The sequence below is a fragment of the Siphateles boraxobius genome, unplaced genomic scaffold, assembly GCF_051911475.1.
Source record: "Siphateles boraxobius isolate OS27281-9 unplaced genomic scaffold, OSU_SipBor_1 55, whole genome shotgun sequence".
Taxonomy (NCBI): Eukaryota; Metazoa; Chordata; class Actinopteri; order Cypriniformes; family Leuciscidae; genus Siphateles; species Siphateles boraxobius.
The window spans coordinates 3,942,156-3,965,424 of record NW_027509181.1 but is presented as its reverse complement, the minus strand read 5'-3'; the positions used below and the strand labels follow the sequence as shown (position 1 = coordinate 3,965,424).

The 23,269-nt window shown below is 38.7% G+C and overlaps 1 protein-coding gene across 1 annotated transcript; it reads left to right on the top strand.

The window, feature by feature from the left end:
* The first annotated feature begins 4,322 nt into the window (after positions 1-4,322).
* Positions 4,323-18,698, top strand: atp2a1l (ATPase sarcoplasmic/endoplasmic reticulum Ca2+ transporting 1, like). Its single transcript, XM_077205911.1, has 24 exons — positions 4,323-4,820; positions 5,915-5,932; positions 6,054-6,136; positions 7,932-8,036; positions 8,173-8,311; positions 8,948-9,028; positions 9,515-9,600; positions 9,937-10,234; positions 10,440-10,606; positions 12,033-12,121; positions 12,224-12,326; positions 12,419-12,550; positions 12,641-12,757; positions 13,025-13,243; positions 13,708-13,819; positions 13,950-14,173; positions 14,279-14,499; positions 15,856-16,058; positions 16,150-16,235; positions 16,339-16,472; positions 17,043-17,160; positions 17,246-17,363; positions 17,673-17,716; positions 18,524-18,698. The coding sequence occupies exons 1-23, from the start codon at positions 4,703-4,705 to the stop codon at positions 17,690-17,692; spliced, it is 2,991 nt and encodes a 996-aa protein (XP_077062026.1). The 5' UTR covers positions 4,323-4,702; the 3' UTR covers positions 17,693-17,716; positions 18,524-18,698.
* The last annotated feature ends 4,571 nt before the right edge of the window (positions 18,699-23,269 follow it).

The following is a 23,269-nucleotide window of genomic DNA, read 5'->3' as shown; positions in this document are numbered from 1 at the left end:
CTTCATGCATTGTGACACACAAAGGGTGGGGGGCGGTAGGATGGGGTTTGAGGGGGCGTGCACCTGAGATCCGTGTTTGATTAGCGTGTTTAATAGCAGAGACTTAAATGTTTATAAAGATATATTGCTTATGCCTGTGACTAGTATTCGCTGAGTTTTGTTAAGTTTAGAGACGTGCTCCAGAAAAAGTTCAAGAGGCAGGAAGCAGACCCTGTTTATTTTCTTTATTTTACAAAAGCAAAATTTTTTGTTTCGATTGTAAGAGGACACATAAAAAAGTACACATTTTACTTTGTCATTTATGGTCATACTTATGAAAGAGTATTAAGTCTATTTTGCTGCTATGTGAGAAAAATCCAACAAAACACACCGGTGTGTTTGTCGACCCCAGAGGGTTAACTTTAGCCTAATAGGAAGGAACATAAATTGTGATTAAAGATATGCTCACTCACATCAAGACACCGCTGCGGTGGTGGAGTCCATGCAGGAGGAGCAGTGCTAACTTGAAGCTATCCTAACTGATGCAATACTATGCTACTAACTAACTGTCAAGGAAAAAAAACTGAGTTTCAGTTGCAGCTAACAGAATATTTATTTTGCTCTCAAAATGAGCCCAGGAAAAAAAATAACAGGAACACAAAAGAAAATAGGAAGTCCAAATAAAGGAACTTCACTTCACAAAAGGAACAAATTATAGCGTCACCCGACGCAGTGTCCAAGTCACACTGAATTCCCAGAAGAAGGTGATAAGCACACAGTGAGGGACTGGGTTGGTGCAAGACAGGCAAGACAGACTGAGTTGCAAGATGTTTGAAACATCCTGTGAAATCCGTGCTTGAAAAGTCCCTGCAAATCCGTTGTGGACGATCCTCTTGTTTGTTAACATTGTTAAGTCTGAATCAGGCTTGAATTGGTTTGAAATTGATGGCATCCTTAATATTTACACCTGAGCAGATGAAACTCATGGTTTTGGTAAGGAGCGGGACATTTCCCGAACATGCGGTGCCAATCACAACACACGGGGACAGCTAACCAGTCTCAACACATTTCAGAAGGAGGGGCTTCATCGAAACAGGAACTAAAGACGCGGTTCGGGCCAGATCTGAATATATGTGAAAATATGTGAAAAAAGAATCACTCATGAAAGCATATTCTAGTACACCCACCCCCTGAAAAAATAATCAAGACTTGCTAAAAGGATATAATATGACTCCTTTAGGCAAAGATAATCATGTGCATTTGATCTGATATAACTGGAGTACAATGTTGAGAAACATTATGTGAATGTTTGGCTAAAGAGATGTGTCTTTAATCTAGACTAAAACTGGGAGAGTGAGTCTGAGCCCTGAACATGATCAGGAAGTCTATTCCAGAGTTTAGGAGCCACATGCAAAAACGCTCTCCCTCCTTTAGTGGAGTTTGATATTCTAGGTTCAACCAAAAGTCCAGAGTTTTGTGACCTTAAAGAGCATAATGGATTGTAGGATGACAGGAGATCGGTTAAATACACAGGAGCTAAACCATTTAGGGCCTTATCAGTAGCAATACTTTGTAATCGATACGGAACTTAAGAGGTGAGAGATGATAAAATTGGTGTTATATGATCATATTTTCTTGACCTGGTAAGAACTCTAGCAGCTGCATTTTGGACTAATTTTAGCTTGTTTATTAAGGATGCAGGACAACCACCTAGTAATGCATTACAGTAATCTAGTCTAGAGGTCATGAATGCATGAACTAGCTTTTCTGCATCAGTAACAGATAGCATGTTCCGTAGCTTAGCAATGTTTTTGAGGTGGAAGAAGGCTGTTTTTGTAACATATGAAATATGATTTTCAAAAGACAAGTTGCTAATATAACCAGGTATTTTACTGTAGAGGATGAAGTAAAAGTACATCCTTCTAAATGCAAATTGTATTCAAAAAGAGTCTGTATACAGGTTTTTGGTTCAATACAAGAAGAGAACATGGCAAACACAAACAAAAAAAAAGCCATGTGCTGACACACAACACAAACATAGAGACATGAAACAAAGACAACACAGACAAGGCTGCCAGGGCAGAACCCTGACAATCAAGTTCATAAAGTGTCTAACCTCAAGAGCATTTGAGGTTTGAAATTAAAAAAGTAATTTCTTCTACAAAGAAAACCAAAATGTTCCGGGTACTTGGCCCATATTGTCACAAACTGCTTGTTTTTGTTTCATTTTCATGAACTTTCTATATGTTTTTATCAGTCACCTGTTTTCCTTTGTTCCAGTTTCCAACTCCTCATTTGTAACAGTCACCACCTGTTCATCATTTGATTTCAATCGACCTGTGTATTTAAGTTCCTCCTTTTCATTCAGTTGTTGTCTGGTATTGTTTGTGTAGACACTCTGTTACGTTGCATATTTGCCTTTGAATTACCTGAGTTTGTTTAACTTTTTTAACAAAAATGAATTTTTGTTTGTAGAAACCTGTTTGAACCTTTTTCTTCATCTGAGCTAACTGTGAAAGAATACCAGACTACTCAATATGAAAAGAACAGCAGTGAGCATTGCTTCTATTAACGTTGCCCCAATGAGGGGCAATCAACTTTTGGAAGGACCTACAATTTTTATTTTCAGAACGGCAGAGACATGGAGGAGTACGTGGAGGAGTTTCTGAGCGTCTCCCATTGTGCCACCTGCACGACATTGCGCTCATTGAGGGATTCTGGGTCAGACTTGACGAGGAGAGCCGGGTGGTGATGCCAAGAGGTAACTCTTTTGTCTTCGCCACTACCATCCCTGTCCCTTTCCATGTCTTTCCCTGCACCCAACCTTCCTCTCCTTTTTATTCCACCGGAGCCAGTCATTCCATCGACCCCCGCCTCCGCTGGCTCCCTTCAGCTCTTTGGTTCATCCAGTAGCTCCGCCTTGCAACCTTTATCCACCTTGGGACTTCGAGTCACCAGCTCCGTCGTGGCATGGCCATTCCCTGGCTCTGCCTTTTCCCTCCGAGCCCTCAGCTCCACCTTGAACCGTCGGCTTCGCCCTGGGTCCTCTGCTCCGCCCAGGACCATTGTCCCTTTGGCTTCACCGGACTCCCTTGTCCCACCGGCTCCAACTGGGTCAGTTGTCGTTACACCATTGCCACGGACTTCCGGGCTGTCTGCTGTGCTCCAGCCCTTCAACCCAACGGCTCCATTGGGCTTCTCTATCCCTCACGCTTCACCGGGGTACTCGCTCACACCTGCGTCAACTTGGTCCACCGGCCCCCAGGCTCCACCTAGGCCGCGCATCGCCGGGACTCCACCTCGGTCTCTTTGTCCCTCAATGTCTCTGGGTCTCTCGGTCCAACAGACTTTGCCTGGAACTCACCATCTACCTGCGTCACCTCAGTCGGTTGGGCTCAAGTTTCAACCTTGGCTCCTCCCCCCATCAGTTCCGCCGTGGGTCACCCTCGTCCTGGCTGCCTCCTGCTGTGCTCTAGGCTCTCGTCGGCCATCTACTCAGTTCTAGATTCTACCACCGGCCACTCGTTCATGGGCGCTTCCAATGGCCACTCCTCCATGGACGCTTCCACGTACTCCACCCTGGTCCCTCTGTCTGACATCTCTGCCTGTTTCCAGGTCTTTTCAGCTCCTTAACCATCTCCAGAGTGATGCGCCTCTTGACTGGGTCTGAAAGCAATTCTGTAGAAGAAACCATGCTTACTAAATTATAAAGACCTTTGAGAACTTTCAACCTCTAAATTATTAAATTTTCTTCCTTTGAAAAAAACAAACAAAGACTGTCATTTTTATGTGTGTAAAATGAAGGGCAGCCAACCATAATGCCATGACCAACCCAATCTTGTGAGAAAAGATGGTGATTTTGTATGATGTAATTCAAAAAGTAATAACAAAGGTTCACCCCTAAACCTAATTGTCTGTGGGGTCAATGCAGATACAAAAATAGTTAATTGCCATGAGAGTGATGGACATGACATACATATGATTACGATAGTGTGTTTAGTCATGAACACTTGGTAAAAAACCTGTCGATTCACAACTTGATTTAGTTTCTAATTGGATCTTAATGCTGAGATAGATCTAAAAAGGATCATAGGAAATGATTGTGTTATTTTTCATGCCAAACAAATGTGTATTCATTGTGACACTCTCTTATTTAAGCCTCCCATGTAACCACACTCCTCTAATGCTTGTACCAATTTAACCCTCCAGCACTCCTCTAACTCCCCCCTTCTATCAGAGGCCATTTGGCCCATCACTCACTCTAACTCTCTCACCTTCTCCACTCTCCTTATTCCACTGACCATGCATGTTCCAAAAACAGAACAACTTTTCATTTCAGTGCTACCCCCTACATATGCTATCCCCTCATGCTCCTTGCCCACCAAATAACCCCCCACATCTTCAAGTCTGAGACGCCGAAGACGTTCAACCCCTAGTCTATAACTCAGTCCTGCAAAGCCATACACAACTGACTGGAATTTTGGGGTGTGGCGATGGGCAACTTTGACCAATAGGGCAGCTGGCAGCAGTATAAAACAGTGCACATGTGTGAATTTAATCGCTCTTTCTGTCAGTCCATCACTCCTGTACGGAGGGGGTCCAAGTAACGGGGGGCAGATTTTGTAGTACAGAGAGTAACAAGAGCAATAAAGACTAAAGGCACGGATAGACCTGTTTAACTAAGCTTTTGCTATACTCGTAAAGATCCTTCACCCCTGACAGGATGGAGGACGCCTACGCCAAGTCCACGGCTGAATGTCTGGCCTACTTTGCGGTTAATGAGACCACCGGGCTTTCACCTGATCAGTTCAAGAAGAACCTGACTAAGTTCGGCTACAATGGTGAGATTAATGAGATATCTTGAAGATGCATTCAGGGATTAATATAAAGACAACCAAATACTCTAAATGGTGGAAGCATTCCTTTTTAGGAAGGCATACAGATAGACACATATAGTTAGTACAACAGAGCTTTTGGGTTAAATTTTTTAATAGTTAAAAAAACGAATAGTATAAACAATTGAGTAGATCTTAGACAATCTTGATAATGGATGGTTTAGTATATTCTGAAATGTTCAGACTCTTCAGTGGCATTTAAAGGAACACAAACAGGTTGTGGCACAGAAACTGAGAAGCTGGGATTGAAAATAGACTTTGGCAGAAGAGGAGAAGGGAAGAAAGACAGGTGATGGCACAACGGCCTTGCTTGGATATTTGAGAGGTCTTATTAGATTAGCAGTATTTCAGGCAGATGGGGGAGGGAAGTTGCCCTGAGAGATCAGATATGTTACTGGCATTAAAAAGTCATGATTTAAAAACATAACCACTTGTACAGAGAGGACCTAGCATGCACAAGCACTTTTTAAATTTCAAAAATAAATTCCAATTGTTGGAAAGCAGGTTACACATTACTGTTCAGAGGTGTATTTCAATTTAGGCTGTTATTATAATTATTAGTATTATTTGTAGTAGTAGTAGTAGTAGTAGTAAATAATATTATTATTGTTGCTATTTGCATATAATTAAAACTTTTTAATTTAAGCTTTAGTGAGAATTTATATGTAAGTTATTTAAACATTGTAATATTTCTCATAATGTGTATTAAAATATATTTGAATAAACATGAATACTTAAGCTTGGACCGAATGTCAGCATTGCTTTCAAACTGTTCATATATTAAAGTTGAAATATGTCCATTTCATGTCCAATAGCTGTTCCGGTGTGAACATACTAATACTTTTCACTTGTCTGCAAAATGATTGAAAGGCCTCAAGCTCCTTTTTTTAAATAATTTTCATATGAAATCAATTATAAATGGTTATGCCATAATAGCTCTTCTGGGATACAGTGAAAGATTGGCCAGAGTAAATGTTGTCTTGATTTCTGGTCAATTATTTTATTTTTTTCTTTCTTCTCTGTCTACTTTTTTTTCTCAGAGCTGCCAGCTGAGGAGGGTATGTACAAACATATTGCTAATAAAGTAACAACATTTGAACTAAGTCCATATTAACTAGTCATCAATAGAATCTCAAAATCTACTAAGTAACGACTGAACTATATTTCTGTTCCATTTAGGAAAATCCGTCTGGGAGTTGATCGTTGAGCAGTTTGAAGATCTGTTGGTCAGAATTTTGCTGCTTGCTGCCTGCATCTCTTTCGTAAGTTACTTAAAAGTGAATAATTCAAAAAAGATTGCAAATAAATCAGCAACCACAGAGTCAACAATCTCACCACTTCTCACCAACAACAACAACAAAAAATTACCATATATTAGTGTTTCTTTGGTCCCAAATTTTTTTCAGAAATGTTTATATTGAGCATAAAGAGAACATTACACACATACAAAAAAAAAGATTGGATATGAATCATATATATATATATATATATATATATATATATATATATATATATATATATATATATATATATATATATAGAACAAAATAGTTATTTCATCAAAATAGAGACACAACAAAGACATTAATGTGTATGTTGTCATAGTGATGTAAATACAAAACATATCAAACTATTTGGTTCATGGGATTTAATCAGATCTGTCAGCATATAGATACAGCATGACACACACTTTTAAACATACCCTTTCAATTTGAGTGGTGTGTCATGTAAACAGCTGTTGTAACATAGTGTAGGTTGCCTTACTGCCCTTAATGTTGTAACATACACCACGGCCATTTATGGTGTTATGCAACAAGGTACACTTGGTAATTTGCCCTTTTATTTAGCGCAAAGGTTATTTGTAAAGGTCTACATAGTAGTGTGAGCAGTATAGCGTCAGCCTTAAGATATGACAGCAGTATTACATATTGCAATGTAGCATCAAATAGTTTCCTATAGAGTTGTTTGATCTTAATTTATTGTGTCAGGAAGCTAGCCTGACATCTTCATACTCAGATTCTAGTCAGAATGTGACTAGACCTACTTCCTGACCTAAAAATTTTGTGGGCAGGGTTCAGGCTGGCATCCAGGCTATCAGGAAGCCATATGTGTGGTATTATTTATCCCATAGTTTTCTAAGCAGGAAAGACAGGATGTTTGGAAGGTTCAGCGGTTATTAGGAGGTTAAAGGTGAACATGGGGGGTATTAATGTCCAACCCCCACCACACTGCGCCTCAACCAGCTGTTCGAATGGCCTTAGAAGGAAAATATTGAGGTGCTCAGAAGATGTGTGAGAGGGCGAAGTGGTTTATTTTAAGCAGAACTCAAGTTGAAGACAGAAACTCAATCCTTTGAAAAGGTCAGGAGAGATGCATGAGAGAAAGTAAAGGGAGAGGAGATATAACTGCAGGCCTGTTGTGCAACAAGATTGTGAAATAATGTTTTGATGGCTTTTAATGTATGCATGCTTTGCAGAAGATGAGAAATTAAGCAACCTGAACAAAAGCATCATGATGTAAGAATAGTATTTCCCGTATTCATAAATAATATTTAGGATTGGCCTAGTCAGCCTCTAAGCCTTCCACTGGTCAATAAATCAAGAGTTAATACAAAGGTGGGAAATGTCTTTTTTATTTTCTCTGAAACCTTCATATTAATGGATTAATTGCCAAGAATTTTAGCCAACTACATTTCAACACCAGATTTTACTCCAGATTACTGTCTATCTTTTTCTAAAAACTTATTGAGTATGACACAATTCTAGACTGAATACAACATACAAAAACTACATTAGTCAAGTGCATTCTGAAAATATTTTAATTAAAAGTTATTTCAATATATTCCATTGATGATATAAGACTCTTATTAGAGTTCTAACTATATATATACATATATATATATACCTATATGAATATCAGGATATTCAGTAGATACCACCAAGATGTACAGTCTGAACATTATCTGCTCTAAAAGTTGGAAATATAAACCCTAAATGCAAATCAAGAGCAATGTGTTTCTTGTGCTGGTCTCTAATGTCCGTATTTGTGTTTTTTTAGGTACTGGCCTGGTTTGAGGAGGGTGAAGAGACTGTGACTGCCTTTGTTGAGCCTTTTGTCATTTTGCTTATTCTCATTGCCAATGCCATTGTCGGTGTGTGGCAGGTAATGCACCAAATGCACACAGTTACTTAATCACAGAAGCAGATATATGTAGATTATTGATTTCACAAAGTAAATTAAGTGAATGCATAACACATTGGCATATGCACACCAAGCAAATGAATTGTCTGTCATACAGGAGCGTAATGCTGAGAGTGCCATTGAGGCTCTGAAGGAGTATGAACCTGAGATCGGAAAGGTCTACCGCTCCGACAGAAAGAGCGTCCAGAGGATCAAGGCCAGAGAGATTGTCCCTGGTGACATTGTGGAGGTGTCTGGTAAGACTCCTTTATGTCGTTCAATCTTTAGTTTGGAATATACTGTGCACACTTTGCATATTTTCTGAATGTATAGAATCCCCTGATGACCCATTATCCAGTATCTGTATTACACCAAAAGGATTTGAAATTAGCGTTTTGAGTGTTGAGGTATATGCAGAAGTGACACAGCAATGCTGTCAGTCTATCTTGGGTCCTGTAGGAAAAGGTTAATGGTAGAAAAGTACTACTGTAAAATTATGCTCAATATTGGATATAAATTGTATTACCTGGTTTGCACACTACAAACCCTGCAAGGGAAGTTTGATTAACAGAAGCAACAAGATGTAAAATATTATATGGCTACATAATGTGTAGGAAAGAACTACTCACTGTATTACATTTATGGTTTGAGGTAGCGTGTCTAGGTCATTGTGATATAGTTCTCCACAAATCATGTGGCATTACTGCCACTGGCACAGAGCCTACATACACTATAATATTTGTGATCCATGGCTATATATTCAAATCATATATATTTAGTAGTTTCAAGTGTCCTGTAGGTCAGATTTTTGGTTCAGGCTCTTTTTGTTGCAGTACTGGTTATGAATCACCACTATTTTCCATACTTAAAACTCTCTCTTTCCTATTCCCTAGTTGGTGATAAAGTTCCTGCTGACATCAGGCTTACTTCTATCCGATCCACCACCCTTCGCGTTGATCAGTCCATCCTTACTGGTTAGTGCTTTTAACAGTCTATACCTATGGATTTTGAAAATATACCTTAGCCGTCAGGACAGGCTTGTGGGGTCCTAGGTGTGATTGTGAAATTTAGCCCACTGGTGTGAAAATTGTCAGAACATTAAAACTATAACCACTACAAACATGAAAAGTGGTTTCTTTTAAATAGAACATAATTTTTAAAGCAGCTGTAGGCTACCTTAGAAGCAGCTGTGCTGCTCTGCATCCCTCTGTTTTCCAGTGTATTGAGAGAATTTTTTCTCACATCTGTAGTTACATTGATCATTGTGGACCTTCTCTCAGGTCTCCCTCAACACAGCGGGGTAATTGGTGACCAAAACTCTGCTGCAACTCAAATATTCATCATAGGAAGATAATCCCCATGATTATGTAGCTTTTTTGGGATGAACTTTTGGGAAGTTGGTAACTTTGAGGTTATATTTTATTGTATTTGTATGTAAATATGGTTATCTTTTTGCACAGGTGAGTCTGTCAGTGTGATCAAGCACACCGAAGTTGTCCCCGACCTTAGAGCCGTCAATCAGGACAAAAAGAACATGCTTTTCTCTGTGAGTTTTCATCGATACAATCATCCAACTATACAGATTAGTTGTCTACCTCTCCAATTAGCTACATTCCTCCATACACACAAGGTTCTTGAACAAAGTTCCTTTCAATAATAACCCTAACCTTAACCTAACTCTAACCCAACCTGGTGACCGTGATTTCGCCCAGTAGGATGTGCTTTTGGAAGGTTAAGTAGATAAGAAAGTTGTTCAAACCCCAACACACCAGCCTAATCTCAATATCTTAATAATCAAAAGAAATATTGTTCCAAGAACAAGAAGTTGATTCAGGAAAAAATACTATTTGGGTAAATCATTAGTTTCCTCTCCCACCTATAGGGCACAAACATTGCTGCTGGCAAGGCTATTGGAGTCGCTGTCGCTACTGGTGTAGCCACTGAGATTGGTAAAATCCGTGACCAGATGGCTGCCACAGAGCAGGAGAAGACCCCTCTGCAGCAGAAACTGGATGAGTTTGGTGAGCAGCTCTCTAAGGTTATCTCGCTGATCTGCGTTGCTGTCTGGATGATCAACATCGGTCACTTCAATGACCCCGTCCATGGTGGATCCTGGATCCGTGGTGCTGTCTACTACTTCAAGATCGCTGTTGCTCTGGCTGTGGCTGCAATCCCTGAGGGTGAGCATAACACATATCACACATATCTCAAAGTTTTTTTTTTCCCAAGGTTTATTATGTAATACAGACTATGCCCACGCTTGGGCTAAAACCTTGTCCTTTAGTCTATACTTTACATGAAGCATAGTTACTATCTAAATCTATCAAGAGTGTCAATATTATTGACAGACATTAATCCATCCATAAACTCCTATTCTCTTGTCAGGTTTGCCTGCTGTCATCACTACCTGCCTGGCTCTTGGTACCCGACGTATGGCCAAGAAAAACGCCATTGTCCGTTCATTGCCCTCTGTGGAGACCCTGGGCTGTACCTCTGTCATCTGCTCTGACAAGACTGGCACCCTGACCACCAATCAGATGTGTGTGACCAAAGTAGGTGTTGCATGTACATGCATCCACTCAGAAATAATGAAGCTATTGCGAATACTGATATACTGTAGTCTTAAAGGTGAAGTGTTTAACTTTTCCAGTTTTGAAAAACTAACTCTTGTGACAAGAGTTAAGGGTTTAAAGGTAGGGTAGGCAATTGCGGAGCGGCTAGCAATATCAAGCTAGCTTTGAAAGAATAAGGTCCCACCCTCCCTTCAGTACGGTGTCAAAAGCCACGCATCCTCTAAAACAGTGGTTCTCAACTCCAGTCCTCGGGACCCACTGCTCTGCACATTTTGTATGTCTCCTTATTTAACACACCTGATTCAGATCATCAGTTCGTTAGGAGAGACTCTATCTATGATCTGAACTGAGTGTGTCAGATAAGAGAGACATACAAAATGTGCAGAGCAGTGGGTCCCGAGGACTGGAGTTGAGCAGCGGGTCCCGAGGACTGGAGTTGAGAACCACTGCTCTAAAACACATGAACACAACACACACACACAGCCGGAGCAGAGTCTACAAAGACTCACAAGAGACAGCGTTAAACTACCTCACGCCTCAAAGCACATAACATTACAATGATAATGAAAATAAAGAGCTAAAGAGCACTGACCTGTACCACCTGACTACTGCAGATTCATTTCAAGATTGATATTGTTGCCATTGAAAACATTCTGAGGATACCAGTGAACAGTTCCCAGTAGAATGTCACGGGTTGCCACCTCTTAATTTAGGGTAGTTATGGCATGAACGCAGCATAAGCTCGTTGTTTGGTACAGCAGGAACTGTAAAAGGCGGCTGCTGTTTGTTTGTGCTACTCTGTGGCTGTCTCTGTATACAACTCGGCATATAGCTGGAAACACACTGATGAGTGATGTCTGCCCAAACAGGGTGCACAACGGTAGGCAAATCATACGTTGACAGGCAGGTAGGACATTGCATAGGACGAACATTGTATGGTCCTACGCCTTCCACAGAATATATATATATTTCTAGAAATATATTTAGACCATTTTACCTAAAGATTGCTATCAGGATATGAAGAGACTTTCAACCAGCATAACAAAAAAATGTTTCTGCAAAAACATTGTCTACCCTGCCTTTAATCTGCCATTAGTAGGCTGACTTCCACAATTCACTTTCAAAACATAGCTAAGATAACATTTACACGTTTAAGCAGTCTGATTTGCCAACCAAGAGTTTTTGGAACATTTATGTTCCATTTTTATTTTTATTTTTAAATAGGTGTGTTTAGAAACCTTTTTCTAAAGCACATTATTTTTGCAGTTTGTTGGGTGTTGCAATTGGTGCAGAAATTACACACTTCACCTTTGAACATAACGTATAAGTCTTCACATGTAAACATTTATATTCATATGGACATATTATTACTTTCAGACTAAAATGAAATTGTTTATCATTACAGATGTTCATCATTGATAGAATTGAGGGTGATCATGTTGATCTTAACTGCTTTGATATCTCTGGCTCCAAGTACACACCCGAGGGTGAGGTGTAAGTACACCATTAAAAACTTCCCCTAAATGTTCCTTTTTATAATCAGGCTATCAACAAGTTGAAGTCATAAATGTAATCTGAGTTGCATCTTTTTCTCAGCACAAAAGGGGGTGCTCGAGTTGACTGCAGTCAGATTGACGGTTTAGTTGAGTTAGCCACCATTTGTGCCCTGTGCAACGATTCCTCCCTTGACTACAATGAGGTGGGAGACACATACTCTTGTATACTTCATTCCTCCATTCTCTTATTTATTTTTGTCCCAAAAAAACCCTGGAATCTTCCTTTGTGTTACAGTCCAAGAAGATCTTTGAGAAGGTCGGTGAGGCCACTGAAACTGCTTTGTGCTGCTTGGTTGAGAAGATGAATGTTTTCAAGTCCAGCGTCAACAACCTGTCCAAGATTGAGAGAGCAAATGCTTGCTGTAGTGTAAGTAGAGGCGTACCTTCCTAAAACATCAGTAATGTAGCTTGGTGCTGTTATGTAACTCAAATCTGTTTCCATTTTCATCTTGTGCAGATTATTAAGCAGCTAATGAAGAAGAACTTCACTCTGGAGTTCTCCCGTGACAGGAAATCTATGTCTGTGTACTGTACACCTTCCAAGGGTGATGCAGGTAGCAAAATGTTTGTTAAGGTATGCTATTTCACCATCATGTGTCTCACTCAAAAAAGTTTCATGGTCTCTTGGAAGTTCTTTGCAAATACTATGGTGTATGATATGGTACAGTGGTATATATAAATGAGAGTACCATGGTATTGCTAATCTAGAACATCACTGTACCACGGTATCATCACAGTTTTTTTTAAGGATCTTAAAAAGTAAATTGTCACAAAAATGGTACATATTGATGGTGATCTTCCCTTAATAATAGACACTTCTTCTGAATCCTCTTTTTTTTAGGGTGCTCCAGAGGGTGTGATTGACAGGTGTGCCTATGTACGTGTTGGTGCTACTCGTGTACCCCTGACTGGAAGTGTAAAGGATAAGATCCTGGCTACCATCAAGGAGTGGGGTACTGGCCGTGACACTCTGCGTTGCCTGGCACTGGCCACCAGGGACACTCCCCTGAAAGTTGAGGAAATGGCTCTTGAGGATTCTACTAAATTTGCGGACTATGAGGTGAACATCAAAGCTATAATAAGGCTGTCAACCTATGTTAAAAACGGTTACTTTTTAGGGGGGGGAAAACATTTTTTTTTTTAAATAATTGAACAGCATGTCATCAGAGTTGGCATTGTGGCTTTAAATATGGTTAGAAACTTGAAAGTGTCATTATATTATTAACATTTGACCAAAATCAAGCTCAAACAGAGTTTAATTTGTTTCAATGAGGTTTTGCCTACATTTTGAGAATCCAATGGAGTTACAAATTTAATCACAACATTTAATTGGTTAAATATTTGTAAAACTCAGATACAAATGTAAAAGGTGACCGACAGCACTGATTTATGAAAAATGAGAATGGCTCCAGCTATGGTGCTCTAGCAAGAATGATGTATGAGGGTTAAATGAACAGCCTAAGCTACATAAAATCTTTGACTTTACAAAACTTTGACATGCTACTTCTTCTGTGTCTTGTTCAGACTGATTTAACCTTCGTTGGCTGTGTTGGTATGCTGGATCCCCCCCGTAAAGAGGTTTCTAGCTCCATTGAACTGTGTAGGGCTGCTGGCATTCGTGTTATCATGATCACTGGTATGTTTTTTATCCCTCCTCTCGTCAGTCATCTCTTTCAATCTTGCTGCAACACCTGACCTGTCTTCCAAATAACTAAAAATAAATAAAAATAAATAAAAAACTAAAACTAAAAAACGCTAACCCTCAGGTGACAACAAGGGCACTGCTGTGGCCATCTGCCGTCGTATTGGCATCTTTTCCGAGGATGAGGATGTAACTGGAAGGGCTTACACTGGCCGTGAGTTTGATGACCTGCCCACTTCTGAGCAAAGTGAGGCTGTCTGTAGGGCATGCTGCTTTGCCCGTGTTGAGCCCGCCCACAAGTCTAAGATTGTTGAGTTCCTGCAAGGTCATGATGAGATTACTGCTATGGTAAGACATACGTACCCTTGCACTTTACAAGCCAACATCCACAACACTATATCACATGAGACCTGCCTTTAAGATGATACAGTAATGTTGTTATCTTTGCTCTAGACTGGTGATGGTGTCAATGATGCCCCTGCCTTGAAGAAGGCAGAAATTGGCATTGCCATGGGCTCTGGCACTGCCGTTGCCAAGTCAGCCTCTGAGATGGTCCTCGCCGATGACAACTTCTCTTCTATTGTGGCAGCTGTTGAGGAAGGCAGAGCTATTTACAACAACATGAAGCAATTCATCCGTTACCTGATTTCTTCCAATGTTGGAGAGGTCGTCTGGTAAGAATCCATGGCCTTTTTTAAAAACATGTCTAATGTTATCATGTATGCTCACACACAGAGGTGGATTTAAATACTTCACTACTATACTTGAGTATTATTTCGGGGAATCGGTTTTCTTTGAGTTCTGTGAAAACATACTTATACTTAGTTTCATTTGCATGGTTAAAAAATAATACTTTTTAATCCATTACAAGTTGATATAGACTTAACATTACAAAGTACATGTCACACGACTTAAATCATTTCGCAATTAAAGAAAGATGAGGGTAAGTCATAACAGAATATATTTTTGGGTGAAACATCCCTTCTAGACACAAACATTGAACTAGAATAATTGGAGTTTTATAATAACCATTGCTGTAGATGAATGAACTTGAGTCAAGTGTGAACACAGCTTGATTAGTTGATTATTATTCTAAAACTCACAATATATTTAAATGTCAAACTACGTTAAAATCCTCTGCTAAAAATAACCATAAGTTGTAAAACCAAAATTGTAATTTGTGACAAATTTCTTTCCAAAGTTTTTGCATCAAAAATACTAAAATGGCAAAATATATTCTGCCTCTTGTTTTTAAATTTTACAAATTTCCAACTTTGAAATCCTCAAGGACAATTAAATGTGGAAACTTTATTTACTTTTTACATTTTTTGTGGGTAGGTATATTTAATTGAGTACATTTTTTGATATAGTCCCTAGTGAAAAATAAATATACTAAAATGTATTTGAAATATAGTAAAAATGTATAGTAAATAAAGTATACAACAAAAATATTTACATTGGTATGTGCTTAATATATATACCCTGCAAATGTACTTTTTGTATACTTAATTTGTATACTTAAAGTCTGCTAAATTGGAACAACTAATTTTGCATTAAATCTAGGCTACTTTTTGTTATCCAGAAATAGTGTTGAGGACGTCCAACTAAAGATATACTTAAGTATATTTGATTATACTAAAGTGGAACTATTGCAAGTATACTTCAGGTACACTCTAAATATTTTGCATTTAAAGACTGATATTAAACAGAGATCATACTATCCATATACTAATAGTGATATTAAATACATTTTAGGCTTAATATTAAGAAATGTCTATTGTGCAATGAAGAAGTACTCCAAATAAAATGTAATTATAATATTTATATCAGTAAGCGATATGTCAGTAAATATGTTAATGGATTTGTAGTAGGCTATACTTAGTATGATATTACATTTATTTTAAATACATTTTGTTGTAGGTTTTTTTCCACTAGTGGTATACGTACTTTAACTTAAGTATACAATTTCTTTGCACTTTTTACACTCCTTCTCACATGTGACATTCTTCTCGTTTCTTGTCTTCTTTTAGTATTTTCCTGACTGCTGCTCTTGGTCTGCCTGAGGCTCTGATCCCAGTCCAACTGCTTTGGGTGAACTTGGTGACTGATGGTCTGCCCGCCACTGCCCTGGGCTTCAACCCCCCTGATCTTGAGATCATGGGCAAGCCTCCCCGCTCTCCCAAAGAGGCCCTGATCTCTGGCTGGCTGTTCTTCAGATACATGGCCATTGGTGGTTGGTATCCTTGTTATTTCTGTGGAATATCTACTTACTCATATTTTCTGTGAGACTTTTGGTGTTACTCTAATGACTTGACTGTCCTCAGGATATGTGGGTGCTGCCACCGTGGCTGCTGCCGGCCATTGGTTTCTGTATGATGATGAGGGTCCTCATATCACCTACTACCAGCTGGTGAGCAATATCTCCATCATATAATTATTATTTTAATCTAACATGGAAAGAAAGCTTCTTTATCATATCTGTTTATGGCTGCTAATTTCTCTTCCTGCTGTAGTCTCACTTCATGCAGTGCCACGAGGAGAATGAGGACTTCACTGGCATTGACTGTGAGGTGTTTGAGGCTTCTGCACCCATGACCATGGCTCTGTCTGTCCTGGTCACAATTGAGATGCTCAACGCCCTCAACAGGTTACATTTCACTGCAGTTTTTGTCTAATGCAGTAGATTTTCAGTACTTCACTAAATATATGTACAGTTAAAATTTAGAAATTACAAAGCCGCAACACATTATGGGATTTTATTTCTGTGGAAGATGCATGCATTGTTGTCAAAAATTGCCATAATTTCCACAGTTAAGTTGTTCCAAACCTGTATGAATTTCTTTCTTCTGTTGAACACAAAAGAAGATATTTTGAAGAATATGAGTAACTAAACAGTTTCTGGTCCCCATTAACTCCATAGTACAGAAGAAAAAAAATACTATGGAAGTCAATGTGGCCCCACAACTGTTTGGTTACCGACATTCTTCAAAATATCTTCTTTTGTGTTCAGCAGAAGACACAAATTCATGCAGGTTAGGAACAACTTGCAGGTGAGTAAATGATGGCAGAATAAACCTATGGCAGCGTTGAACCAGCCTTTTATTGGAACCTAAGATGCAATACAATGCTGACAGGTTTTGGAAGAAAGCAAATGTTATCCTGACATTGATGGTGGTAATAAGTATTCCTCTCTGTATTTCTGTGTCTTTCTCATTAGTTTGTCTGAGAATCAGTCCCTTTTGCGCATGCCCCCATGGAGTAATGGCTGGCTGATTTCTGCCATGACCCTCTCCATGTCCCTCCACTTCATGATCCTCTATGTGGACCCCCTGCCTGTACGTCTCTCACCTTTATTTCATCCTGTTCATTATATTTAACTATATCCCTACACTGGCCACAACCTTCCTTTTCCTATTACAGATGGTTTTCAAGTTGACTCATTTGAACGTGGAACAGTGGATGGTGGTACTGAAGCTTTCTTTCCCTGTTATCCTCATTGATGAGGTGTTGAAGTTCTTCGCTCGTAACTACATAGACGGTGAGTTCTCAAATAAATCTAAATATACATATTTCGACATAATTATAAAATAACATGCATTTAAGTAAACATATTTTAAATGTAAAATTACATTCACTCTCATACTCTTACAATCTTATACTGTTTATTCTGACTTTTTTCTGAATGAAATATGATTTACTCCTTAAACTTAACTTTAATTAAAATTTTCTTTGTCTATTTATTATATTAATTGAACAATCCTTTTCTCTATACAACTTGGTTGCACTCATCATTCTTCTATGCTTTATCTCATCTCTCACACTCTTTTAATTTATTTCCCACTAACAGTCTCAAGTTTAAAGGTTTAAAAAGAAAAGAAAAAAAGAAGCAAGGTATCCAATACCCCTCTAATAGCTGTTGTGTTGTACCTGTCTTTATATATGTTTGCGTTTTTAGACTTGTGCATGTTTAATGTGTGGGTTGGTGTTGCTTTGAGAGAACGTGGTCTTAAATTGGTCTGTAATTAATCATGCATGGAGTACCTGTGAAATGTATGCTGAACTTTTCATTTGTCTTCCTCAGTGGGAAGGGTTTCATAGTTGAGAAGTTGCACCAACCTGTGATTGTATTGTCAGCTCAATACCAAAACATCTGCATCTTAAAATTGATTTATTTCTACTAAGTGAGAATTTATATTTTACATCAAATGCAAAATGCAAACTAATTTGCATACAATATAAACTAACTACTAGTTAAATGGCATGTTACACAGTGGATATGCAATGTGCATTTGTCTAAAGAGAAGCCTAAAATCTGATTAACTGAGAGGAATGTTGTTCCAGGACGATCAATGTTGATCCAGGAATGTCCTATTTGGGTAAATCATGTTCTAAGAACATGTTTGTGAATTAATACATTAGTTTATAGTACAATAATATGTATTATAATGTAAGGGAATGTGGCTTTTGAGTCCAATAAAAAGGTAATTGTGATTTGTTTAAGATAAATGTTTTTTAAGCATGTGTTAAATTGTTATTGTATTGTTTGCAATGTGAATATGAGGCTTTGTGATATATTGCAATATAAGTTGTAGTGATGTATTTATTTTGATACATATTGTATCGTGAGGTAGCGAACGATACCCATAACAGAGGTTCACAATGACCTTCTGTTTATTAAAACTCCTTTGTGTTTCCTAGGTTAAGCGTGAGATGTAAAGAAAAAGATGTGGGAGTGAAAGAAACGGAAGATGAAGAAGAGAATAGGAAGAAGAAAAATGGGAGAAGAGAGTATTTACATCTAATGAGACAGAAGCTGTCATGAGCCCATCCACAGAATGGAGAGCACAAAATAATCAGAATATATATATATATATATATATATATATATATATATATATATATATATACACAGAAAAAATAAACAATAATATGTTTAGGAACATAAATTAATATATAGGTCAGCCCTTCCAAATTAGTGTTTGAATGATGAATTGTTTTATTCTTAAAATGACTAATAAGTGTATTAAAATTTTTTGTTCAAATTGTATACCATTTTACAGCCTTTATTTTGCATAATTCAATCTCTACATATACCTTTACATTTTGTTTTATTCCATTCCTTCATTTACCTTCAAGAGGCATCTTCCCCAATAAATTCATGAACGTGCCAATTATTTGTTAATTAATGATAATTATTTTATTGGGTTCAAAAGGAATTGCAAAAGAAAGGTATTGCTGTTGCTAAAAGAAGAAACATATAAACATGGTGATATGAATTATGTGCATTGAAGACACAAAGAATGCACACATCTACATAAATTGATGAAGCAAAGGTGTTGTGTTTAAAAAACAAATCAGGTCTTGAGGGGAACACATGGTTACACGTTGTTTGGCACTGCAAGGACAATCAGTTGTCCATCCGTCTCCCTGTGGCACGGTCTTAGGTGTCTTACATTACAGACATTGCAGTTCATTGTAGGGATGTACCGATGTATTGGTCAAAATAATCGGTATCGTATGATAAAAGAAATTATTTTCATATTGTTTAAAAACAGGCCGATTATATCCTGTCAATCAAAAGGAGTGGGAAAATATGTCAGACTGCAACACATACTGTGTGAGAAGAAAAGGTTTTGTGTTAAATTTAGGGAAAGTTAATGTGACAATAACGTATTAAGTTAAAAAACAGTGACGTTAAAGCAGGCTCTATTTGACCCTATGAATCCCCCATAGTTATAGCCAGGGTTGCCAGGTCAACCGTTTTTCATTACAGCAAACATTATTTGTAACTCCTCTTCCATCCAATAATTGCAAAGAATACTGTGCTTTGTTATTTCTGATAAGACACAAGGTCTTAGCTTTCAAATTCTGTCCATTACATCATGAAAGTCAAACAAGTGTTGTTTTGTCAAACAAGATGTTTTTTAAATAGGCCTATACAAATAAATGAGAATTTAAAAAAGATAGCAGGTAACTGTTGCATCAAATACAGGCACTTTACATTACACCATGCAATGTGATACTGTAAACAGAGACTGTAACATGGAAGAAACTGTCAAATTTCTGAAATTACAAACTGACTCTTCGTCTGAAAAGGTCAGCATAATTTAAAAGGCACAATCTAAACTGTGACAGACAGTTGTCTTTAATAATGTCTAAAATGCGGCCATTTAAAAAAATAACAGCCCCGAATGCATACTGTTATAACTAATACAATAGAACATTACAAGCATAACAGAAAACCAAAAACAAATGGGTTAGTCCAAAGGGCACTTTTCACACACACACACACACACACACACACACACACACACACACACACACACACACACACACACACACACACACACACACACACACACACACACACACACACACACACACACACACACACACACACACATACACACATGCACACGCACACACACACACACAAACGTGATACCAAAATAGTATAGGCCTACCAGATTAATATATAGCATAATAGGGTCTTAAAAATCTTCACAGAACTGAAGAGAACATCTCTAGAATTATTGAAAAATGCTTTTTTTCCTGTGGAAAACGCAGAACAAAAAAGGCAGAACAAGAAGTTTTATGGCACTTTGTGCTAATTCCTGGAAACACTTGTGTCCTCCTGCATCTTGACTTCCAGCCAAAACTTGTCAATGTCCTGATAATCAGAGAAGCTTGCTGATGCCACATTCCTCCATCGAGATTCTAATGTATCAATCGGGCATGAAATAAGATAAACTGCCAAGTCCTCTACACCAGCCCTATTTATGGTGGACATCACAGATTTTGGGCACAGGAGAACCAGCACAATATTTCCATTCAAGCAGGTAAGCGCAATTGGTTCTGCTTTACAAATTCTTTCAGAAAATCCAGACAATGTTATGTGTTTCTCCATTCACGTCAGGGACTAACCTATTTTCCTCCAGTTGGTTCATAAATGTGGTACATAGGTCCGTATCCAGAGGGGAGAGGAATATTCTAGATTAATTGCTCATGTGCAAGATGCTCGGTTTGAGAATGCATCTAACAGTTGCCATGTACAGTCTATCCAGGTCTCTAAACACACCAAGAGTGTTTCCTGTTTCCACCTAAAAGCATTTATTCCCAGCTTTGATTTCCATTCAATTGTAAGATGGCACAGAGAATGTCATGCAGCCACGGTGCTGAGCTCTCAAATTCTTCTGTTGTTTTTGTTTGTTTGTTCTGTGTTTAGTTATTTTTCTTCCATAAGTTTTACAGTAACAGAGACGAACTCCTTAACATTAAGCAACACATTCCAGACAATATGGTTTCCTGTTTTTGTTAATTCAGACATTTTGTTGGACATTCTAGTCAGAGGGGCAGCGTGTAATGAGTAGTCTACTAGTAATGAGTAATGATTTAGTCCAGCATGCAGGTGGCAGTAATGTATTATATAAAATTAAGTGCATTTGCTAAGGAAGGAGAGTTGTAATTTGTATATGCTGTGTGTTCCACGTGGAATAACGACAACAGTCCAAGCCATCCTTTTCTCTTTATTTGTTGTCTCTGAAATAATACATGGTACCAGGAGTGGGGTTTCAGCAACAATAACAAATGATAATGGCCTCAGACACTCCACTTTCTGCGCTGAAAATGATCTGTGCATCGGAAATACATTCTTCAAACACAAGGAAATCCACAAGAAAACTTGTTAATCCCCTGGTGGCCGAACACTAAATAAGATCGACTACATCTGCATCGCAAATGTGATGGTGATAATCTGTTCTCGATGTCAAAGTCCAGCGCGGTCTAGATGTGGCTTCTGACCACAACCTCCTTCGATCCAAGTGTCGTACTTTGCGCTTTCCCTCCTCAGCGCCGCCGCCCATTCAATGTGACAAATCTTAAAGATCGGAACGTAAATGAGTGATTCCAGATCGAACTTCAGAATCGATTCCAGGCGTTGAGTCCGTCTTTTCCGAGAGACGGTGCTGGAGAGTGCACAGGTTGCGATTGGTTGCCGAAGAGGGACCTACAAAGACATGGGGGTTGATTGATGAGAGACAGCATGCGAAGCAGCGACGGGATCAAGCGGCAAAGGAAGATCAGCACGTCCATGCCAAAATAATTTAAAACGACTTGGACCAACAAGTCAAACAGAGCTCCCGTCGAGACAAGCGGGCCTGGTTTGAACAGAGGGGAGAGGAAGCCCAGAAAGCTGCAGATATGAATGATTCAAAGACTCTATTCCGCATAGTACGTGATCTGTCAGGGTCAAAAGGAGGCCACGGGGGGCCAGTCTTGATCAAAGAAACGCAAAACAGACGGTGGGTCGAACACTGTCAGGGGACACTTAATCAACCGGCCCCCAAGAGGATCCTCCAACTGGACGCATTTGCGCAAACAGAATATCTACCCATCGCTAACGGATGCATTGGAATAGCAGAAGTCATGATGGCGCTGCATACACTTAAAAATGGGAAGACCGGAGGCATGGATGAGATCGCCACCGAGATACTAAAAAAATGGAGGGTGGGAGCTGATGCAAGCACTTGTAAGACTGGAAAAACTGGAAGGACTTTAAGAGAGGGCCACTCTCTGAGAAAACAAAGGAAATTAACATTTGAACTCCCCCTCATGCACTATTGAGACGAAGCTCTCACCTCCCTCATCCTAATCTACATTTCTCTCCCCCAGTCTTCATCCTGGCAGAGATCTCCCAAACTCACACAAGAATCTAAATGGTTTAATGTGAATGATTATCATCAAGGTTTATACATGTTTGGTATTATTTGAAATGTCTCGGTGCGACTGGTACAAATGTCTCATTCCCAAAGAAGTAAACCAAAAGGTAATAAAGTTCTTAGGAAGTTTAGAAATATCTTCCACACCCTCCAATACTGGAGGGTGTGTCTTTGAGTTAACACCTTCTGACCATCTGACTGAATGATGTTTAGATTTGAAATGAGGTCTGGGTATATAATGAAACGCAGCGAGAGCTCAGGGCTTTTTCTATATTTGGAATCGGCCCGTGAGGCTGAGAGTTGCGAGACACTCTTTTTCCTCTTTATTCTAGAGCATTTGATGTTTTGCATTGATTATCTATTAATTGATTATGAAATTGTAATGATACATTTACCTGACATATTAAATTGTGACATTTGATTATTCTAATTGACTTTGACATTATTTTCATTCAAGAGTTTAAAAGAATAGTAAAACATTCGCTCACATTTAATGATGCACAGATATCATTAAAGCCTTTTCATTCATGGAGTCAGATGAAATAACGAGAAAATACATATGAGAAAATGTATTGCATTTAACCAAAAATACTTTGCCGTGAGAAAAGACAGTAACACGCAAAGACCTTCACCGCTAATTCGATTACCGGCATTGTATCGAGTTGGACGGCCTTACACACTTACCGATCTGGTCAACACCTGTTGGGTGGATGCAAAAGTCCCTGAA